The 21,312-nt window shown below is 36.4% G+C and overlaps 1 protein-coding gene across 1 annotated transcript in view; it reads right to left on the bottom strand.

Moving 5' to 3' along the window:
• The window catches only part of tenm4 (teneurin transmembrane protein 4), a 216,233-nt gene that overhangs the window by 88,452 nt on the left and 106,469 nt on the right, over positions 1–21,312 (bottom strand). Inside the window, 5 exon segments of the mRNA XM_028464343.1 lie at positions 1,524–1,670; positions 6,306–6,332; positions 10,155–10,340; positions 17,065–17,265; positions 20,316–20,510. Coding sequence (XP_028320144.1) covers positions 1,524–1,670; positions 6,306–6,332; positions 10,155–10,340; positions 17,065–17,265; positions 20,316–20,510 — 756 coding nt within the window.

Raw genomic sequence — 21,312 nt, 5'->3', positions numbered from 1 at the left:
AAACAAAAACAGAAAAGACAGAACGCTGCACTTTGCTGAATTGGGTCATTAAACTTAATGCCATTTGCTTTTTGGGACCATGTGGCCAGATGGGTGGTAAAAATAAACCCTGCTGTCAGGAGTCAGTCCAATCCCCATCGGTCCCGAGCTAAGATCCACGTCTGGAAGACAGCAAGGCACAATGTTGCCTTTTCCCCAAGGGGGTGGGGTGGGGTGGATCTGGTGGGGGGTGGGGGGGTTCATGCAGCTCCCCTGGTTGAGCTCAGGGCTAGTTAGAGGGCAGAGCCGGAACTTCCTCTGGGAGCCGGTGAACGCTCTCGGCCTCCAGTCGGTTTCTCTGCTTTATTAATGAAAACCTGTTGTCTGTGTGATTGGCTCCAAGCCATCGCTCACTGACCGTCACCTGTGCAGGAGGACAGCTGACCCCGGATAGCATTTAAATAAAAGGTACATCACACTGGTAGAATTCACCATGAAATGCTCTGTGGCAACAGGGTTGATTGTAATCACATAATTAATAATTAATTGTAATTATGAATCAGAATTAAGTTGTAATAGAGTTCAGATAATTGACTTTGTAAATTTCATGGAGCACACTTAAACTGGGGTGAAAATGCAGTAAGGCATGAAAAAGGATATTTATAAAAAAAAAGACAACAACCACAAATCGGAGGTAATGCTATAATAAGGCATAAAAATGGAAAAAAATAACTTTTAATTTCTGAGAAAAGGCTATCATAAGAACTTAAAAACTAGTTAAACTGGAGTGAATATATCCAGTAAGGCATGAAAAAGGAGAACATTTTGAAAAAAAAAAAAAAAAAACTAATTCCAAAGGCAGGGCAAAAAATTGAAAAAATTCAGATTTTTTTCCGTGATGAGGTCATCATTAAAGCCTAAAAATGTTTTATGATAATATTTATTTCAGGCTCAGTAATTGTGTTAATTGTAATTGAACTTTATTAATTGAGAATATAATTGTAATTGACTTTGAGGAGAAAAATAATAATTGTAATTGTAATTTGTATTGGAAAAAATGCCGGTCACAGTAATTGAACATGGATAATTGAAAACCAAATTGCAATTGAAACATATAATTGACCCCAACCTTGAACTGGCTAAACCATTGGGGGTTTAACAATCCATCAATCTGGATCAATATATATGTATTGGTTAAGCAACGCTACAATATAATTGATGGCTTAAACTATCGAAACACATGGCTCTTTGTTCAAACAATATAAAACTGTAAAAACACTGCCAGAGTATTTTCCTCCAGCTTTTGGTGAAAAAAAATAATTGTGTTAAATATGTATTTTTATTATGGTCTTAAATTGAACTCAAGGCACGGGGCCTGAATTAGAGCGTCTAATTCAGGCCACAGGAGAAAGTAAAAATGACATAAAAAACATAAATCATTGTGTGAATGTCCAACTAATTCAGTTGTTGATATCTCAGTCCCTCCAAATACACAAATGTAATTAAAGTGCAATATTCCCAGAGCTCACAGATGTGATTTTTACCTCCGTCGTTGTCCTTGACATCACTGCAGGCCGTTTCCATAGACGTGTCACAGCCGTGGCCCCTCCAGCCCAGCTGGCACACACAGTACCAGCCGTTGTTACCCAGCGTGCACCGACCATTGCCGTTGCACAGCCCTGGGCAGCCCTCTGCGTGACAGAGAAAAGGACAAAGAAATAAGTTGATGGAATTGATGAAAATCTGAAACATTCCTCTGTAATAACTTGTTGATGCTGATTATTATGGACTGATGTTGTTATAGGACTATATGACTGTAGGAGGGGGAGGTACTGTATATTGACCCCCAGCTGAGGTTGATTAATTTGATACACCCCTTTGTGAAGCGTCTAATAACCCTCAGCTGTAAAATCAGATAAGAGGGATCTTTGGAATCAATATTCACTCATTCCATTCCAACAGCAACATGGATCCCTGTAGCAGCTCCAGCTCAGCACAGAGAGAACAGGAAGAGTCCATCTGTTGGTATGTGTGCACATGATTACATTTTAGTCTTTATATCCATCGTGATATTGATCCTTATTTTCATCATCGCATTGTTGCTTCTCCCTGTTTAAAAATAGCCACGAGAATAGTTTTATTGGATGAACTGCTTCCTTTTTTTTCTTTTATTTTTTTCCCCCTTTTTTAATTATATATATATAGATATATTTTTTTTCTATTGGATAAATTGTTATATTGTAATTCTTTTTTTCGTCTATTTTTCCCACTTTTTAATTTTAAAAATAATTTTTCCTCTTTTTTTAATTCAAAAAAATTGTCTTTTCCCCCTTTTAATGAGAAAATAAAAGTTCAGATTTTTTTTCTTTTAATTTTTTCCCGTCTTTTTTTTTTTTTTTTCATTTTTTTCCTCTTTTCATAAGAAAATAAAAAATGTCCCCCTTTTTTAATTAAAAAAAAAAAAAAAAAAAAACCTTAATTGAATAAATGAATAATTGTTTCCTCTTTTCTTTTAAAATTTTCATTCTTTTTTTCCAGATATTTTCTTTTTTTTAACCGTTCTTTTTTCGGTCTTTTTTATTCTCTTTTTATTTAAAATCAGTTATATTTTCCCCCTTTCTTATCCAGACTTTTTTCTTTTCCTTTTTATTCTTTTTTTAAAATATTTTCATTAAAAAACAAAAATAAAAAATGTGAAACATTTTTATTATTATTAATAATAATAATAATAATAATAATAAAGTTTGATAAATTTTTCATCATTTTTCCCCTTATTTTCAAGACATTTTGTCTTTTTTCCAATTTTATCCACCCCGTTTTTTTTCCTCTTTTTATTTAAAAACAATTCTCTTTTCCCCCTTTTTTTAATTAAAAGAAATTCAATTATTGGATAAATAGATAAATTATTTTCAGACAGAAATTTCTTTTAAAAAATTCTCTCCAGACTTTTTTTTTTTTTTTTTTGGTAATAATCGTTATAATTACGCTCAGATGAAAAGTGAAAAAGAAATGTAAGGCAGAGGAAATGCTAAAGTTCAGGAGCTCCACACACTGTTCCTGGCTCACAGAGGTTCTCAAAGATCCAGGAGGGGAACACAACGACAGGTGAAACACTTCCACCGTTTCCTCAGATAAATCTTCACAAGGGCATAGATCACAGAATTATCTCGCCCATTTTTCATCGGCTGTTTGACATTTATCTGGGAGCTTATGATTCCTATCCTCTCTCCGAGAGCAGAGGGAGTAAAAATCGCCACCATATCAAACGCACGAGTCTGTCACAGTTTGTGTTTGTTAGCGAGCTACCTTGAAAGAAGAGAATCCTAAGCTGACCCACTTTATCAAGCAAACAGCCTGCTGTGTGCGCCGACACAAGACGGAGACAGGGAGAGAGTGCAGGAGGAGGGCGAGGCATGTGTGGTGAACGTTAGATGTGTTATACACACCATTCAGTTAGCAGAGCGATGAGAAACGAACAGAAAGGCATTTAGAAAAGATGAAATATGAGAGTTTTTAGTCCAATGGGTGAATATAGATTATTGATGCATCATTACATTTTAGCTTGCAGGCTTAAAAATGGAGATGCACCGTAATGATTGATGCTTGTGTGATGATGTCATCACTTCTGTGACATCATAGCCAGAGTACTGAGGTTTATGGGCGGGGTCTTTGCTCACATGAGAGCAGTGAGGGGGTCAGGCTTACTGCTGCTGCAAAGTCAGCACTTTCACATCCAACCTTTGCACCATTAACACAGTCAGAGTGCAGTAGGGTGTGAATGTCAAATAATAACTAAATAACTTTGATTTGCATAGGCTAAATACACGCAACAGGCAGCACTCGCTCTCATTAACAAACAAAAATGACTTGACAAAAAATTACTATTATAGAAATAAACACAAAAGAACACAATCAAATAAAATTACGACAAATACATGTAATGACAAGAGAAATCCAGAAATGTAACCAAAAGTCGCACAATACGACTAAAAATACACAAAAATAACAAAGATATTTACAAAGTGACAGCACAAACACATAAAATCAGAAATATACAAAATTACACAAATGAACAACAACAAAAAGTACAAAGAAATTAATAAAATGTTACAGAAATACATAAAATCAACCAAAAGTTGCACAAGATGTCTATAGGTACAAAAATGCCAAACAATATTTAAAAAATAAAAACACAAATACATCAAATGACTCAAAAATAGCACAAAAAGGATGACAAAAATGACAGAAAAATAGCACAGAAATGATTAAAATGATTAAAAAATACATCAAATCAAGTACAAGACCAATAAAAAATACACAAAAATTACTAAAATATTTACAAATAAAATCATAAAATGACTAAAAAATAAACAAAAGGACAACAAATAATACACAAAATTCACACAGAAATTAAATAAATTAAATGACACAAAAATAAGTAAGATCAACCAAAAATTGCACACGATGACTAAAAACACACACAAAAATGACTAAAATATTTATAAAGTTATACAAAAGGGCAACAAATAATACACAGAAATTCCTAAAATGTTACAATAAACCAAATATAATATTTACAAAATGGTAACACAGATACACAAAATGACTCCAAAAACAAAACAAACAAACCCTTTGTTCTTTCCCGTATTAACGCTCACAGTGGTTATTAATCTAAATGCTGATGTGAATATTGATCCTCGGATCAGACAATCATATTTTTGTGGCCTTCGTTATGATATAAGTTCCCATTCCCTGGCATAGAACATAATGTTCTCCAAGAGAACTGGTTTATTATTTACCAATGAGATGCACTTGCTAAAGTTCTGTAAATGTAAATTTCATTCGGCTATTATTAATACAATATGTCACCTAACTTCTGTACACTACAGCAAAACACTCATATTTATTATCTCTCTGAAAGGACCTTGAGAACCTGATGCAATTAGACAGTGTCCTGTCTGCGAGACGCTGCTGGAGATTATTTGTCACTTTATTAAGCAAAGAGCAAAAAACAAATAAAAATGTACGTACATGTATATATGAACAACAACTTTGGTTAGCCCAGCGTGGACCAATGATTAGTAAGCTGAGAATGTTTATTACAACTATAAATAAAGATCCACTCTGTTGGCATCTATTCAACTTAATTGGCAGCTCTGTCAGAGAGGCATCCCGCTGAGCGCCTGAATAAAAAAAAAAAAAAAGAAGAAGAAGAAGAAGCCCTAAATGTGAGGCTAAAGAGAGTGAAAAAAATAAAATAAACCTCCTCTGGCAGCTCCTCTCATGCCAGGTGGTCCACTACCAAGGTCACAGAGAAGGAGCGTGCTAGAGGCAGAGAGGGTGAGGGGTGAGGGAGGAGGGTCAAACCAGAACCTCCATCCACACGTGTGCTGTGCTCGTCCTGCACCGACCGAACCGTGAACTCTTTGAATTAGAGAGGATGCGGTTTCAGCACCTACTGTATCAGGCCCAGTGCTCACAGCTAGTGCACACTGCACACTGCATACTCATCCATAATGCATGGTCAATGTTATAAAGACCCCCTTTCCCCAAGATTCCCTTTATGAGAAGGTGAAGAGGCAACACAGGCTTATTGTTTAACCCATAAAGAACATAGAGACAGTGGACTCAGCAGGTGAAGAAGTGCGGAATGTAAAATCATCCTGGGACCGTTTTCAAGATAAAAATTAAACATCCCCTTTTCAAAATAAAAGCATATCTTCTTGTCTTCTATTAGTTTTTGAACACTTTTGTAAATGGGGCCCTTGTTTTGAAGTTAACTGATTTGCATTTTAGTCAAAAGAGTATGACTAAACTGACCAAATTTGCTTTTAAACTTAACACCCAACATTCATGATGATTAATAACATCACAAGCCTCATCATGTGCTACAAACAAATAGGAAATAATGACTAAATTGTGACAAAAACTAAATTTGCAGTCAAATTTATACTGAAGCAGATGTCTGGTTGTGCTTTTCGGGGAGGAACGGAAAATACGTAGTGTTTATAATATGCTGAGGTTTCAATTATTCAGACAACTTTTTTCAGCAAATTGACTTTGAAATTGACTGATCAAAGGACACATCAAAGCGATGAGGAGGAGATCAAAGTACATTTCCTGAAAAAAGTTTTTTCAATGAATAAAATCTTTAAAAAAAGACAAAATGATCTTGCTGGAATTATTACGTATAGTGTTTATATGTTTATACAATAATAATATTTTTAGGTCAATGCATGAAGTGAGCATGTGCGTGATTGGTTAATGCTGACGGGAAATACAATGAGTTAATGAGGGTAAAATAGAAGGAAGGAGGAATGCCATACCTTTCACTACCTTATCCAGATAGTGAGCTTGGGAGATAAAAGACAAGGACATATAAGGGAGGTTTTGACCAGTGACACTACGGCAAAGTGTTAGTTTGCATCACATAAAAAGCTAATTTTCAAATCAAAAGGACAAAACATGTAGCATGAAAAACCCTTGCCAGCATGCATTACGAGCAACACGACACATTAGAGTGGACACAGAGGAAAGGGATGAGGATGGAAAAATGGACCAGGGACGGTGGGCACAACAACAGAAAAAAAGAAGAATGAAAGAGAGATAAAGAGAGTGAAGTGTTCACATGGAACATCATCACGCTATTTATTAACTGCTCAGACACGCTCAGGGGAGGATTTCAAAAAACCACATGAATGATGCACAAATCACCGCCCTTAAGTCTCTTAAGTAGCGCCCGCACGGGAGGTCAGGGCGGTCAACGGAAAGCACTTTTGATCTTCAAAACACCTCCGCACACAATCAGGTCACCTGAGGCATTACCCGGTGGAGGGGGCCGGGGCCGGGGCCGGGGTCGGGGCCTCCTGTTGGGCTCCACACAGAGCTGCCGCTAATTAAAATTGATTCTAATTGAGATCTTCTAGCTAAGCTAATGGATGACACTGAGGAATATTCCCGTCAAGCTGGAATCTCATTTTGGCTCTTACACACGTTAGATCAATCACGTGAGGCCAGCGTAATAAAACATTCACAAACACACGAGGATACTGGAAGACGGATGAGATTAATCTGTTTGAATGTGAAGCAAAGTTCACTCCTGAAGACATTCTCCATATTTTTCTCTCATTTATCTTTTCACAGAAGCTCTGACTTTTACAGTTTACTGTGATTGATTTAGTCAATGTTTACTTATATCAACCAAACATATCTTTATCTTTGTTCTAATTTGGATATCTATGTTTTTCTGCATTTTTTTTGTCTTGTTTTAGTCGACTAAAAATCTGTAGAGGGTTTTAACTTTAAAACTAGCTATTTTCTTCTGTTTCTTTCATAAATGACTTCCGTTTATAGTTGTTAACCTGCTATAAAGTGCTATAATTGTGTGATGTCCCACTCTTTGCATCTATATTAGAATTATTGTGAATTTACTGAAGAAAAATCTATCAGACATTTTTAAGACTGAAACAAAACGATGTTAGAATATCGTAAAAATAGATGGTTTGTCTTTATTATTAATATTATCATTAACAATATTGCACCTTTTTTTTTGCGTGTAACTTGTCTGCCATTTTTACTACAGTTTTACAAATGTAGGGTTCTGGCGTTTTTGTTAAAGTTCTAAACCTATTAAATAATTTTGAATCAATTTTTTATTTATTTTTTTGCAAAAATATTCCATTATATTTTACTTTACTGTACTTTATTTTATCATATTAAGTGACATATTTTATATTTATTGTGAGACGGCTTTCTTACTTCCATTTTATTTGTATAGTTTGTCTAGTAAATTAAAAAATAAAGTAAATTTAAGTATTTCAACCTTAATATGTTGCTTTGCATGTTCTCTTTCTAGCCCTGTGTCTAATTTTATCACAAAAAGAGTGCTTTGGATTAGCTACGTTTTAACAATAACTTACCTAAATATTAAAAAAAAAGAAAACTAAGTAGTTTCTGATTGAATTTTGCCTTATTTTTATTATTATTATTATTTAGCGTCAATTAACATGGATTTTAGCATTTACCGGTAGTCTTTATCTGATTTTGTCCATTTAAATAAAAGCTGTTAACAACTTTATTGTTCAACAAAATCAACACTAAAAATACAGTTTGTTTTTATGTATATAAGTCATTATTGTGAATAGTATAAGGCTGTGGGGCAGGGGTGTCAAACTCATTTCCATTTAGAAGTTATTTGTAGGGACTATTTGTGGGAATAGTTTTGAGGAAATATTTAATATCTAGTATTTAAAACGAGAACACAGTCATCAACAACCCCCGCCAGATTGGCTGTCATTATAACTCACAAATCTAAGAACTTAAATATACTGTATACATAAGAAAATATTATCTCATCAGAATATTAAATTACTAACTATCTTAAACGGTTTCTGAGAAAAGCTGTCCCGTTTGAAGATGCCTTGAACAAAGTTAAAACAAACGGAAAAGGGCAATAACTCGGGAAAAAATAATTGCGCGCTTCTCATTTTCGAACTCAATCAAGGTATTAATACCCTGACACCACACACCAAATTTGGTATTCGTATCTTAAACTATTTCTAAGAAAAGCTGTCCCCTTTGAGGATACCTCTAACATAGTCCAAAAAACAGAACCAGGGCAATAACTCCGGAATTTTTTTGCGCGCTTCTCATTTTCAAACTCCATCAAGGTATTCATACCCTGAAGCCAGACACCGAATTTGGTTATGGTATCTTAAACGGTTTCTGAGAAAAGCTGTCCCCTTTGAAAATGCTTTGAACAGAGTAAAAAAAACGAAAAAGGGCAATAACTCGGGAAAACATAATTGCACGCTTCTCAGTTTCAAACTCCATCAAGATATTAAGACCCTAAAGCCACACACCCAATTTGGTAATCGTATCTTAAATGGTTTCTGAGAAAAGCTGTCCCCTTTAACTCGGATGGACGGACGGCGCTCAAACTTATGTCCCCCTTTCACACTTTGTGGCGGGGGATAATAATGAACTACTTAAATAATGCGCATAGAAGTATTTGTAAATTTAGAGTAACTGAAATATCTGCAACTGAACCATCTAGGGATAATTATATGTTTTCTTTCTCATTTTTATTTGGATTTGGCCAGATTTGAGTTTGACACCCCTGCTGTAGAGTATAATCATTTGTAAACTACCCAATGTAACACGACTAAAGCTGCTTTTGACCAATGAGGATTCATATCAAAAGCAACAGATTAACATCCAGCATTATCTACAGAGTAATCTGTTCATGTGTAAAGGAAGTTTGACACTTGTACTAATATGCCAAACTTCACGATTAAACAGTCACCTCCTGTTTTGGAAGTCAGGATATTAAAGAGATTTTATACCTACTGCAGAATATTTGGGAGCAGATTTATTTTGTTACTTTTTTCCACTGGGATTTAACGTGATGATGGTTTAGAGCAAGAATGGCACAAACTCTGAGACTGGCTCTATTCTTTACAAAGTAGATTTTCCTTCTGAAGTTAACATTTGCCTTCCCCTATTTGGAAATCATAAAAGAAGCCACTACTAACCCTGTGCACCACTGTTGGCGTAAAAAAAGCCTTTCTTTTCTAAAACACAGCAAAACACTTAAGTGGCTTATGTTGCAACATAATGAAAATTCAGAAACATATTCAGGATTCAAGGCTTTGAAGGAAAAAAAAGGCTCGACATTCAGTCAAGGTCTGCAGCAGTGATCTCCAGCGAGTGTTTACAGAAGAACAATCGTCAGGTTAAACACGGAGTTAAATCTGGGGGACGACCTGCTCACGTTGACTTTGCACGACCGCGTTTAAAATTAATAGTGAATGAAAAGAGAGCGGAAGGGGAGGGGGCGAGGAAGGAGGAAGGGGAAGCGAAATGAGGATGAGTAAAATGAAAGGACACCTTTGCACATTCCCACATTAAAATGCATGAAGGCAAGCCTCAGATCCTTGAGTAAACCTGTTCATGCTTTACCGAGTTGCACAAATTCAATTAAGCATGCTTTTTTTTCCCTCTCTTCTCCAACTGGACCCTTCCTCTAACACCCCCTGCTTCACACACCCACACACACACACACACAGGCAGAGTGTCAGCCCACACCATTGTCGTCCTCCTAAGCCCCTCCCACATGTACAGAAGCACACACAGATCCCCAATCGGACCCGAACCTTCCTTTTCCCCCATCCTACCAATGGTGCAGTGTTCTCCGTTCCACCCAGGGCTGCATTCACACTTGCCGTCCTTGCAAGTTCCGTGCTCGTTGCAGCGTGGGTGACACGCCCTCTGGTCACACCCGGCGCCCATCCAGCCGTCGTCGCAGCGGCAGGAACCCGACACACAAACACCATGACCACCACAGTCTGCTGCACAAATCTCTGTGGGAGACAGGGACGAAGAGGGAGACAAAAAGACAGCGGGAAAGGAAAAAGAAGGGGAAGGGGAGTGGGAGGGGGGGGGTTAAAGTGACGGGACAAGGCAACAAGGGGTGGACAAATCCACAAGTTATTGTCAAGGAAAAGTCGGACACGCTCCACTACCTCGTCTGAGGGCGGCTGAAAAGAAATTCCTGCACCTAGCTAGTGAGGGGCCCGATCCTTTTTGACTATACAAATCTAATAAGTCCATTACCAAGAACAGACAGGGACTGTAGAGACCTGAGTAAGTCTGTGCCTTTTCTCTACTTTAAGAACTCTACTAGTGGCAAAAGAAGGTTAAAGTCACATAGTGGAAAACATCTGCACAACTGTTTTGGAAGTTTGAAGGAAGTTTGACACTTATACTAACATTCCAAACTTCACTTTAACTTTGTGAAAGATCAAAACAGTCGCTTCCCTTTTTGGTAGTTGGGATAATAAAGAGAGTTTAACTTACGCAGAATATCTGGCTGTCAATTTATTTGATTTTGTGACCATTTTTTTGGGTAATTTATGGACATTGTGTGAGATAATTTGAAGAATATTGCAGGACTTGGGAAACATTGACAGTTCTTTTAACAATTTGAGATTAAAAATGACTGCCATCATGTGATATAAGCATGGGGAAAATGTGAGGCCTGTTAATGTTGTTTTAATTGGACGCTCTAAAGGGCCAGATTTGGCCCTCGTGCCTTGAGTTTGACACGTGAGGTTTAGAGCATCATCAAATCTAACAAGTCCAAAAACAGACACTTATTTTAGTTTGTGCCTTTTCTCTACTTTAAGAACTTGACTTGTGGCGAAACAAGGTTAAAGTCTGAATCATACATAGTGAAAAACATCTGCACAACTGTTTTTGATCAAACCTAATGTTTTTCCCTCGACTTACATTGAATTTGGTGCAATTTATAGATGTAAAGGAAGTTTGACACTTGTCCTAACATGCCCAACAGCTTTCTTTTATTACTTACTGGGATTTAATGTGAAGATGGTTTAGAGCATGTGTCAAGCATGGTTGAGTATGACTAGTGTACCCACCGTGCATACTTCAAAAATGTTGCAATATAGTATACATCCAGGTATTTCTCATGTACTTGATCTTTTCATACCATCTAATGTGAATGCACTACGTACTCATTTTGACGTCAAACCTAGTATGAGTAGTACGTTAATATGCCATTTCAAACACAGCCTTTGCATTAGCCACCATCAGTCACTAAAGCTTAGTGGATGATGGTGGGTCCACGGAAGCGACTGGATTCACAGATTGTGTCACAACTCCTCCAACCACTCTGAAGTGCTACATGGTGGCGAGCACGTCTCAGGAAAAGCTTTAATGAACTCCTGGCTGCTCCAAAAAGACTTTTGAAGAAAACACCCCACACAAAACTTCTAGCATTATATATGATCTTTTGGCAAAGCTTGTAATTGGAATTCACTCCAGGTTTTTTTTTCAGCACTGATGGATTACTTATGAAGTGTATAACCTTTGCTTTACAAATAAAAAGGACCCAGCAGTGAATTCAACCACATTTCAAACTTTTTTTGACAAGCCAATACAAACATGACCACAGGCAACAAACAAGAAGTAAAGAAAGTTGGTTTATATTGGCAATTGTGATTCGGGTGCTAATAAAGCCATGGCCTAAACAAGGGGTGTCATTTCAGTTCAGGGGACAAACACGGACCAGTTCAATCACAAGTGTGCCACAGGTTTTAGACGGGAAGATTAACAATTTCAACTTCAATGTATAACTGAAAGTTTGGTCTTTCAGTTATAAATTAAACAAAGTATGGAAGGCATCAACAATATCTAACCAATAAGTGACAGATAAATAGTTATTTATTTATTGACCAATTTATATTTAATTTGGGAAGAATTTGTGGAATCATTTCAGAAAAATTGATTTTGGAACAGATTTAAGTTGAGAATTTACAACTCAATTATTTGGTAATTTACTCAATAATTCAGGTTTTCTCTGTCATTTTCACTTTCTCCTGCGGGCCAAATCGGATGCTCCGAAGGGCCAGGTTTGGCCCCCGGGCCTTGAGTTTGACACGTGGCCTAAACATGAGAATAAATGCCTTTAATGTCCTTTAAATGTGTATTTTCAGTGCTAACTTCAGTGCTGGATGACACAGAAACAGCAAATACACATTTTAATGAGAATTAAAGAAAATATAATAAGAATAGCCTCCTCTAAATACTCCACAGACAATATTATAGTTGAGTATGAACTGCTAATGAGTATAATGAACATCTCATTTGTGCATATAGCAGGGGGGAGTGGGAGGGTGGCGTTGATTAAAATACATGGTGGCCAGAGAAAGCCACTCACACTGACTATGCAACAACTGTTCACTTGGAACAAAGGAGCAACCTTTAAGGTGATAAAGATGCAATTACAGCCTGCAGGCTAACCCTCATTACCCATAGCCAGAGGAGTCCACAGTGAGAAATACCCCATCCCACGGTGGCCGTTAGCATTTGCACTAAAGGGCTGCGGAAACAAACTTACCACCGGGTGGGAAAAATGGTGAATGCAGCATTAAAACACACACATATTAAAGGACATAAAAGCCTGGGTTTTGTTATTCAGCTAATGTCAACATCACTGGGGCAGCAGGCGCACCTTCCAAAGCCAGGACAGAAAATAGGGTGTGGGATGTGAAGGTATTCAGGAATCTTGACGGATATATTGAAAGCTTTACCTATTTTAGTGAGAGCTGAATGCTGTACTACCTCATCGCTAAGCTTAGATCCAAAAGCTCGACAATGAAAAGGGATCAATGAGGATAAGGAGCACACTCATTATCATTTAGTGAATCAGCTGCTTCTCTGTGAGGCAAGCTTACAATAGCATCCAATCCTCTGGATTACCTAATAGGTCATTGCGTCTGGAATAAAGACTAAGACTCTGATAGTGTCAGATGGTTTCATCTTAAAGATCATAACAAAAAAGCATAGGCAGTGTTGTAAATGTCATAGTAACGTACTACTCATACTAAGTCTGTCTAAGCGAGTACGCAGTGTGTTCACATAGTATGGAAAGATTGAGTACGTGAGAAATACCCGAATGTTTACTATATCGGGAAATGTTTTAAGTATGCACACTAGTCATACTCAACCGCTCATGATGCATTGTGAGTGGAATGTAAAATCCCCTTTTCAAAACAAAAACATCTATTTTTGTCTTCCATTAGTTTTTTTTACGCGTAATTTAACCGGAAGTTCAGTCAGTCGTAGAGGTTAGATTGGGCCCAAGGGGGCGCGCACTCGCACCGCAGCTCTGCCCAAAAGGTATTGTAATGACGTGACTTGTGTCACTTTAGAAATGATACCACAACAATATAGAAGTGTTTTTGTGTTTATTAAAACATAATATTAAAAGAGATTTAAAAAGAAAAAGAAAAAATCTTGAAGCCCAACCCGATCCTAACCCGACTCTAATGCGTCTCACCTCGGCCCCAGATTTCAGGTCGGGCTCGGGCCTAAAATCTAATCTCTAGTCAGTTGCACAATGGGGGGTCTCTGAAACGCTCCGAAATGTCAGAATGAAATGTGTTTCTACGAGTTTTATGGATGAAATGAGCACATGTCGATATTCTACTTGGTCACTTTCTCACTTAAAATGTTGTCAGAACTTTCAAATGTGGACAATCAACGTATTTTGTCGTTTTAGGTTCCAAATGTATCTTAGGAAACTTAGGAAAAAGTATACTTCAGTGGGAACGCTCATCATCCTAATCATACTTAGACAGTACATACTCGTCCAGTTTGTAGAGTATAGTAGAAAGTGTAGCATTAACAACACAGAGTTTACGTTTGAATACCGACCACAGCCATGAAAACGATCAGAACCACCATTGTGTCTGGTCACAGGATTTACCACAGCACCCACTAAGGTAGAAGTGGCAAAAAGTAAACTTCGTCATCATCCGAATCATACTTATTTTTCATCCTAATCATACTTACAGTAAACAGTATACCGTATACTCTGAGTTTGTCGTGTATGGTACGAAGTTTGACATTTCAAGCATAGCCATAGTCTCACATGTATTGTAACGTGTTTAAATTTGTAGCTTGCCAGCTAACAGGTAAAGGAACATCTGCGTCTCCCTAAAAACATCTGCCACATACTTTAGAAACATTTATTTGACAGTTTGTTACTGATCCCCTACTGAGCCTGGGTAGAAACGGATGCCTGCAATGCTTTAAATCTCAACTATTATTCTAATGTTTCTACTGATGAGCTTGAAGAACAGAGCCATTTCTGGCTACATGTGGACTATACAATTGCATTGGGCCGAATAAGCCACTAGGGGCCTCCGAAGCTGCGTCCTAGGCCTTGTCTGAGGAGAATGAGGGTGCATTCACACCGATGGATCCTACAGGGGTTAAAATGCTCTAGGATCCGTTTGCTCGGATAGTCAACCTCGTTTGGGCGGTGTGAACACACAAATGAAGTCTGGAGCGGGTCAAGTGGATCAGTCATTGTCATTTCAACAAATGGCCCACGCACTTCGGTCTCAAAAAATTTTTTCCCAATTGTTTTCCGTGATTATTCGATAAATTAAATTTTAGTTTGATGGGATGAATACTTTTTGAGATATGGCCATGTTAGTGAGGGGGCATGTGTCAATTTTTCCGCACCCTTATTTTTCTTCCATTTTCAGCTTCCAATATCTCAGAAACTCCATCACATGAGAAACTGGTATAGTAATACAGCTCAGAATATACAATAATATCTGCTATATATTTGATCTGGTGGATTTTGCCAGCTCAGCAAAATTGAAAAAAAGTTTGTCGGGATTTTGGGCTGGACCATGTTTGGGCGTTCAGTAAACAACTTAGCATATGCCTCAGCTCCCTGTAATTTGATCCGCTTTGAGCTATGAACATAGACTGTTCACATCACTAATGATTAGTCACATATATACATTGGTTCTCTGGTGACACGCTCTTGAATTCCAAAAAAAAACAACAACTTTTTTTTACTATTTTCATTGGCTAATAACTGCATGTGGGAATGTAAGAAAAAATCTCTGTTTTAATGTAAAGTATAAAGCAGCTAGACCCAGTTCTGTTCAAGATGTATTTAATATGTGTAACTGCTTTATTATGCTAATTGTTTATTTAATACCACAGGATAATGTTCCCTATGATAACAAAATAAAATGACATTTATCCAGTGCACGTCACGTAATATCAGTGACTTTTAATGACTAACTGAAGAAGTTCATCTGATAAAGAACAAGAATAAATCAGTCTGTCCTGTGAGCCAATTACTTTCAGGAAAATTACTTTGTGTAAACTTTTGCGAGCTCGCCGACATCTAATGAAACTCGACTCAATCAAAGCGAGAAATTCATCAGAAGGCAACGGCAAAGAAACGAGCTAACAGACGCTAAAGTTATTAAATGCTCATGGCTGTCACTTTTGATGTAGTGAAGCGCTGAATATTGATCAGATAGAGATTATGATGCATTTGTAAAATATTTAGCGGCTGAGAGATGATTCAGCAGCGAGTTATTACAAATATACAAATATATATCTGTCTCAATATTGAATTTTTTTTTTTTTCTTCCACAGATGAAAATGAAATGTTTTCTTTCATTATATTTAAATGGTTATGATCGTAATTCAACATCTGAATGCTGCAATGCCGGATCTAGATTGTAACATTACAATGGATACCAAGAAAATGAAGCAAAACAGTAAAACCAGTGAAAATGATGGCTCAAAACTTTTTAAATGTAAAGATTTATTTAACTTTGAATGTAGACAATTTGAAAAAAAATATTTTTAATAAATTCCTGTCATTCATAGTTACTGTCCCTAAGGTAGGACATGTTTGAATAATAAAAAATAGCCTATACTGTATATATATATACATATATATATACATAAAAATGTTTAAAAAAAATAGGAAAAAAGCATAAACATATTTTATATAAATATTAATAATAATAAATAATATGAGGACGATATGATGCAAACATTTTTAAAAAAGGAAAAAAACCCTATATATATATATAGAGAGAGAGGCTATAAATAAAAAAAATGTAAATATTAAAGATTAAAGATTAAAGATTAAATCGGGCTTTCGCCTTTAATTGGCCATGTAATGTACATTATTGGAATTTGTCTTCTGCACTTAACCCATCCCTGAGGAGCAGGGAATAAGAAAAATATTTTATAGTATAACATAATAAAAGATATAATAATACAAAATAGGAAAACATTTATAATTAAAAATAATGATAGATTTGATTTGAGTTTTTTAAGTTTCAAACTGAATAAAAAAAAATTAACAAAATGAATGAAAATGCACAGTTGTCGTGAGAAAATTGCACTATTTGAGCATTAAGCTAGTGGTTCTCAAACATTTTCTGTTCGATAATGTAATCTTTATGGTAAAAAAGTAAAAACTACATAAAATGTGCAATTGCATATTTTAGAACTGTAATAATAAAGTCCTTTGAGTGCAAAGAATACAAATATTTGTTATTTTCCATGCTGAATGTTCAGCGAGGCCCCCAGTTGTTAAGGAACTACTGTGTTTAGCTTAAAAAAAGTTAAATAAATGAAAAAATAACAAGACTAAGTGGTATATTTTTTAGCTCTAACGTGGCAGTGAATCTGAGCCAACAGGGAAACCCCTGATGTGTGCTAAGTGCTCACCTGTGGCGCAGTCCTGCCCGGTCCAGTTAGAATCACAGCTGCAGGTTCCGGTGTCTGCCAGGAAAGATCCATGTCCAGAGCACTGATCCATGCAGGAGGCCCTGGGACTCTCGCATCCTGGCCCGCCCCATCCCACGAAGCAGTGGCACTCTCCCTGGACACAAACCCCTCGGCCGGAGCACGTCGGATCCAGGCAGTCCACTACAAAAGATTTCCAAAGACAGACTGTTAGGCACACCGGTCGCCTGCTGGGTCGCTTTTTCAAGCCCAATCTGGCGTCTCAATTTGAGCTGCAGCACAATGACGAGAGCACCGGGTTGGCGCTGCGCTGCAGATACAGGGATTTGCTGCGTATTCAATGCAGGAGAGAAAAGTTTTTGTTCGAAAAATAGGAGAAAAGCAAAAGAAAAAGAACATTTTTTTCTGCACACAATCACACAAGCTGTATTTGTGTTTCTGTCAGCTCTTTTTACTCACTCATGAGGGAACAACATCAACAAAAATCTCATATCACATGACTGCAGTCATTACTATGGAAGCGGATTAGAGTCAATTTTGATGCACATTTTTTTTTGGGGAAATCAAAACTTAAGTTGAAATTTTGAGCTTAAAGTTGAAATTTCAAAAATAAAGTTGAAATATAATGTCAATATTAAAGTCGAAAAGAGACGATTAAAGTTGAAATTTAGCAAATGAACTCAAAATACAATATTGCGATACAAGTGGAAAGTTTGCTAATTAAGTCAAATATAAGGACGCTGACTAGGGCCAATTCAAGTAAGGATGCAGGTGCTAGCACACGTCGTCAAACACTGCATTAGCATGAACTTAGCATTAGCCTAGCATTAGCTTAGCATTAGATTTAGCCTAGCATTTGCCTAGCAATAATTTAACATTTGCCTAGCATTAACCTAGCATTAGCTTGAACTTAGCATTAACCTAGCATTAGCTAAGCATTAACCTACCATTAACTAGGCATTAGCTTGAACTTAGCATTAGCCTAGCATTAGCTAAGCATTAACCTAGCATTAACTTTAGCCTAGCATGAGCATTAGCTTAGCATTAACAAAGCATTAGCATAGAATTAGCATTGGCCTAGCAATAGTGCTAGCCTGACATTAACCTTGGATTATCTTAGAATTAGCATTAGCCTAGCAATAGCGTTAGCCAAGCAAAAACGTTAGCCTAGCATTATCCTAGTATAATCCTAGTCAATATGACATTTTAAAACACTAAATTTAAATACTTTGACTAAAATGTGAAGAGTGGGACAAGGATCAATAAACTACATTAATTTCTACCTAATCATAAATGTATTCAGCAGAAAAAAAGTGCTTTACTTACACTTTAAATTGTTCAAAGAAATCATGAAATTTTCCTCAAATTATTCCACAAAATTGATAAAGACTAAAGTAAAATTACAGTACGTGAAAATCCTGCAGAGACTAAAATTTGTGGTGTTTTACATACTTTTTTTTAATCAATAATATTGAAATTGCTTATTTTCCCATTTAAAATTGGCTTCTTATTTGGCCCCTGAACTAACACGCCTGATGTAGAAAATAACGTAACACATATTAGCAAAAACCAGCAGAATTCATGAAAAGCTTCATAACTAAGACAAAAAAAAGATCATTTAAAGATGACTGCAATAAATAGTTTTCCCTGTATAATCTGTCATTTTATGATGTATCACTTTAGAAAATATCATGTATAACGCATTGTTGAGAATGACGGGAGTGCAGGACAAAGGGATGGTACACACAGATGGGAGACGAGATCCAAAGCAGTAGGTCTTTACCATGGCACCGCCTCTTTACTGTGACATCACAGAAATGGTATAAAGACTGTCACACAAACAGGATCTCTCGCCTTTCAGCAGATGGTTTGGGCTCGAGGCCCAAAGATCACAGGCTGACTGACATGAAACTTTCTCCTGGCAATTAATCATCGCGCCTGAAGGTCAACATGGAAGAAAGGTAAAAAAATGTTAAAGGGCCATGATCCACATTCCCCAACGCTCCACCTAAAATAGAATGGGGGCCCTATGGGTGTCACAAACACTCATTTATCAAACTCCGAGCTTCCATTTTTCATCTTGAAATGAGAGGCTTCAAGATGTGACAAACACAATGGCACCTTCAATCTTATCTGCTCAGGCTTTCACCAGCAACGACGAGTCAGCGTAAAGATTTTCTCTGGGATTCCTATCGGACGCCGTGTCGGGATTTAAGCTCAAGTGTCTCACATCCTCAAATAAAACAAAAAGTAGGTTTTAGTTTTTTTAGGTGTGCTAGCTCTGACTCCCAAATGACACGTTACCGTGAGCCCCTAAAACAGAGTTTTTTAACTTGGGGTCGCCTGAAATGTCTAGTAAAATATAAAAAATTAAATTTTTTAGATTATTATTAATTTTCAAATTAAAACACCACACACAATCGTTTTCTTTACTTTCAGTTCCTCAAACATAAATTGAGTTAAATAAAACACAGTATAAACATTTCATAATCAAATAGTTAAAAATAATTAAAAAGTTAAATAAATAATTAAATAACACAAATAAAAAAATATTTTTCCATTTTTTAGATTATTATTCTTTTTTTTCTTCAAAATAAAACACCACACGCAATCTCAAACAACTGTATTCTGTTTCAACTTCCTCAAATATGAATGTAGTTTAAAAAAATACAATATAAAAAATTAATAATGAAATTTTCAACTAAATAAGATGATAAAAAAGAAAATATATATTTTTGTAATTTTCTATAAAATATTATAATTTTTTCAAATTAAAACAACACCACACTCAATCTCAAACAACTGTGTTCTATACTTTAACTTCCTCAAATATACAGTAAATCTCATTGAAAAATTTTTTTTTTATAAAAAAGTAAAAAAAAATCATTATTCTTTTTCAAATTAAAAAAACACAAAATCTCAAGCAACTGTATTATATACTTACACTTCCTCAAATATAAATCTAGTTAAAAATACAGTATTCAAATTAAATAATTAATTAAATAATATTAAATTTTTGTAATTTTTAAAAATTAAAACACCAAACGAAATCTCAAACAACTATATTCTATACTTACACTTCCTCAAATATACTGTAAATCTAGTTAAAAACAAATACAGTATAAAAATATTTGAACCAGTGCGTCTCGTCTCGTTTAGTGCTACTATAATACACTATAATACAAACATGATCAAAAAGTAATGGTTGAGAACCACTGAGTTAAAACAATCACCTTCTTCACAGTGTTCCCCTTTGTAGCCGGGGTTGCAGATGCAGGTTCCCACGATGCAGGTTCCGTGGTTGCTGCATGTGATGTCAATACACTGGTTGGTGGGAACGTCGCACTCGGAGCCCTTCCAGCCACTGTGACACATGCAGCGACCTTTGAGGTATTGACCGTTCCCACTGCAGAGCACTGGGCAGGCGGCTTTAAGAAGAAAAGAGCAAACAGAACACGTTTCCTCAACACATGCACTAGAACCAACAAACTGCTGAGAATTAAAGGGATCCTCCACTGCTTTTACTAAAACCTTTCAAATGTACTCATTAGAAGATCAATGCCTAACAAAATATTATTTTGCATCAAATTCATTTTATCAACTTTTAAAAATGGGACTACTTTACAGTTTTAGAGCCTGTGTTCCACCATCTTGAAATCACATGATTGATGACATCACACGGCCCCACTGCCTGTAATCATCCCATTGTTTTCTATTGGAGTGAAACATTCAGCCAGATTTTTTAGATCATTTAGCAGCTTTTTTAGATCATTTAGCAGCTTTTTTAAATCATTTAGCAGCTTTTTTAGATCATTTAGCAGCTTTTTCTGTCAAAATGACAATTTGTGCTGTTTTTGGTTGCCCTAAAAAAACAGAAAATGTTCAAGATGTCGATGTAAACCTCTTTTCTTTACCAAAAGAGAATAAAAACAGTTCAATCTTCAGTTTCATCTCTGCGGTTTCGTAGTAGACGATGAAGCAGAGAAGAAGAGCCCTCGTAAGGGACATTAACTCTCCCTTAAACAGTGTGTTGACACGCGCTGGTGGCTGAAGTTAGTGAGTAAATCACGGACTGTTGAAGGACTCAAACCCAAATGGAGTCTGTGATTATTCCCTAACTTCGGCCACCAGAGTGTGTCAGCACACAATATAAAGGGGAGTTAAGGCCCCTTAGGAGAGCTCTTCTTCTCTGCTTCATTGTCTACTACGAAAAAGCGTAGCTGGAATAGT

The sequence above is a fragment of the Gouania willdenowi genome, chromosome 13, assembly GCF_900634775.1.
Source record: "Gouania willdenowi chromosome 13, fGouWil2.1, whole genome shotgun sequence".
NCBI lineage: Eukaryota > Metazoa > Chordata > Actinopteri > Blenniiformes > Gobiesocidae > Gouania > Gouania willdenowi.
Note: the sequence above shows the minus strand (reverse complement) of the source record. Positions and strands in the feature narration are given on the sequence as shown.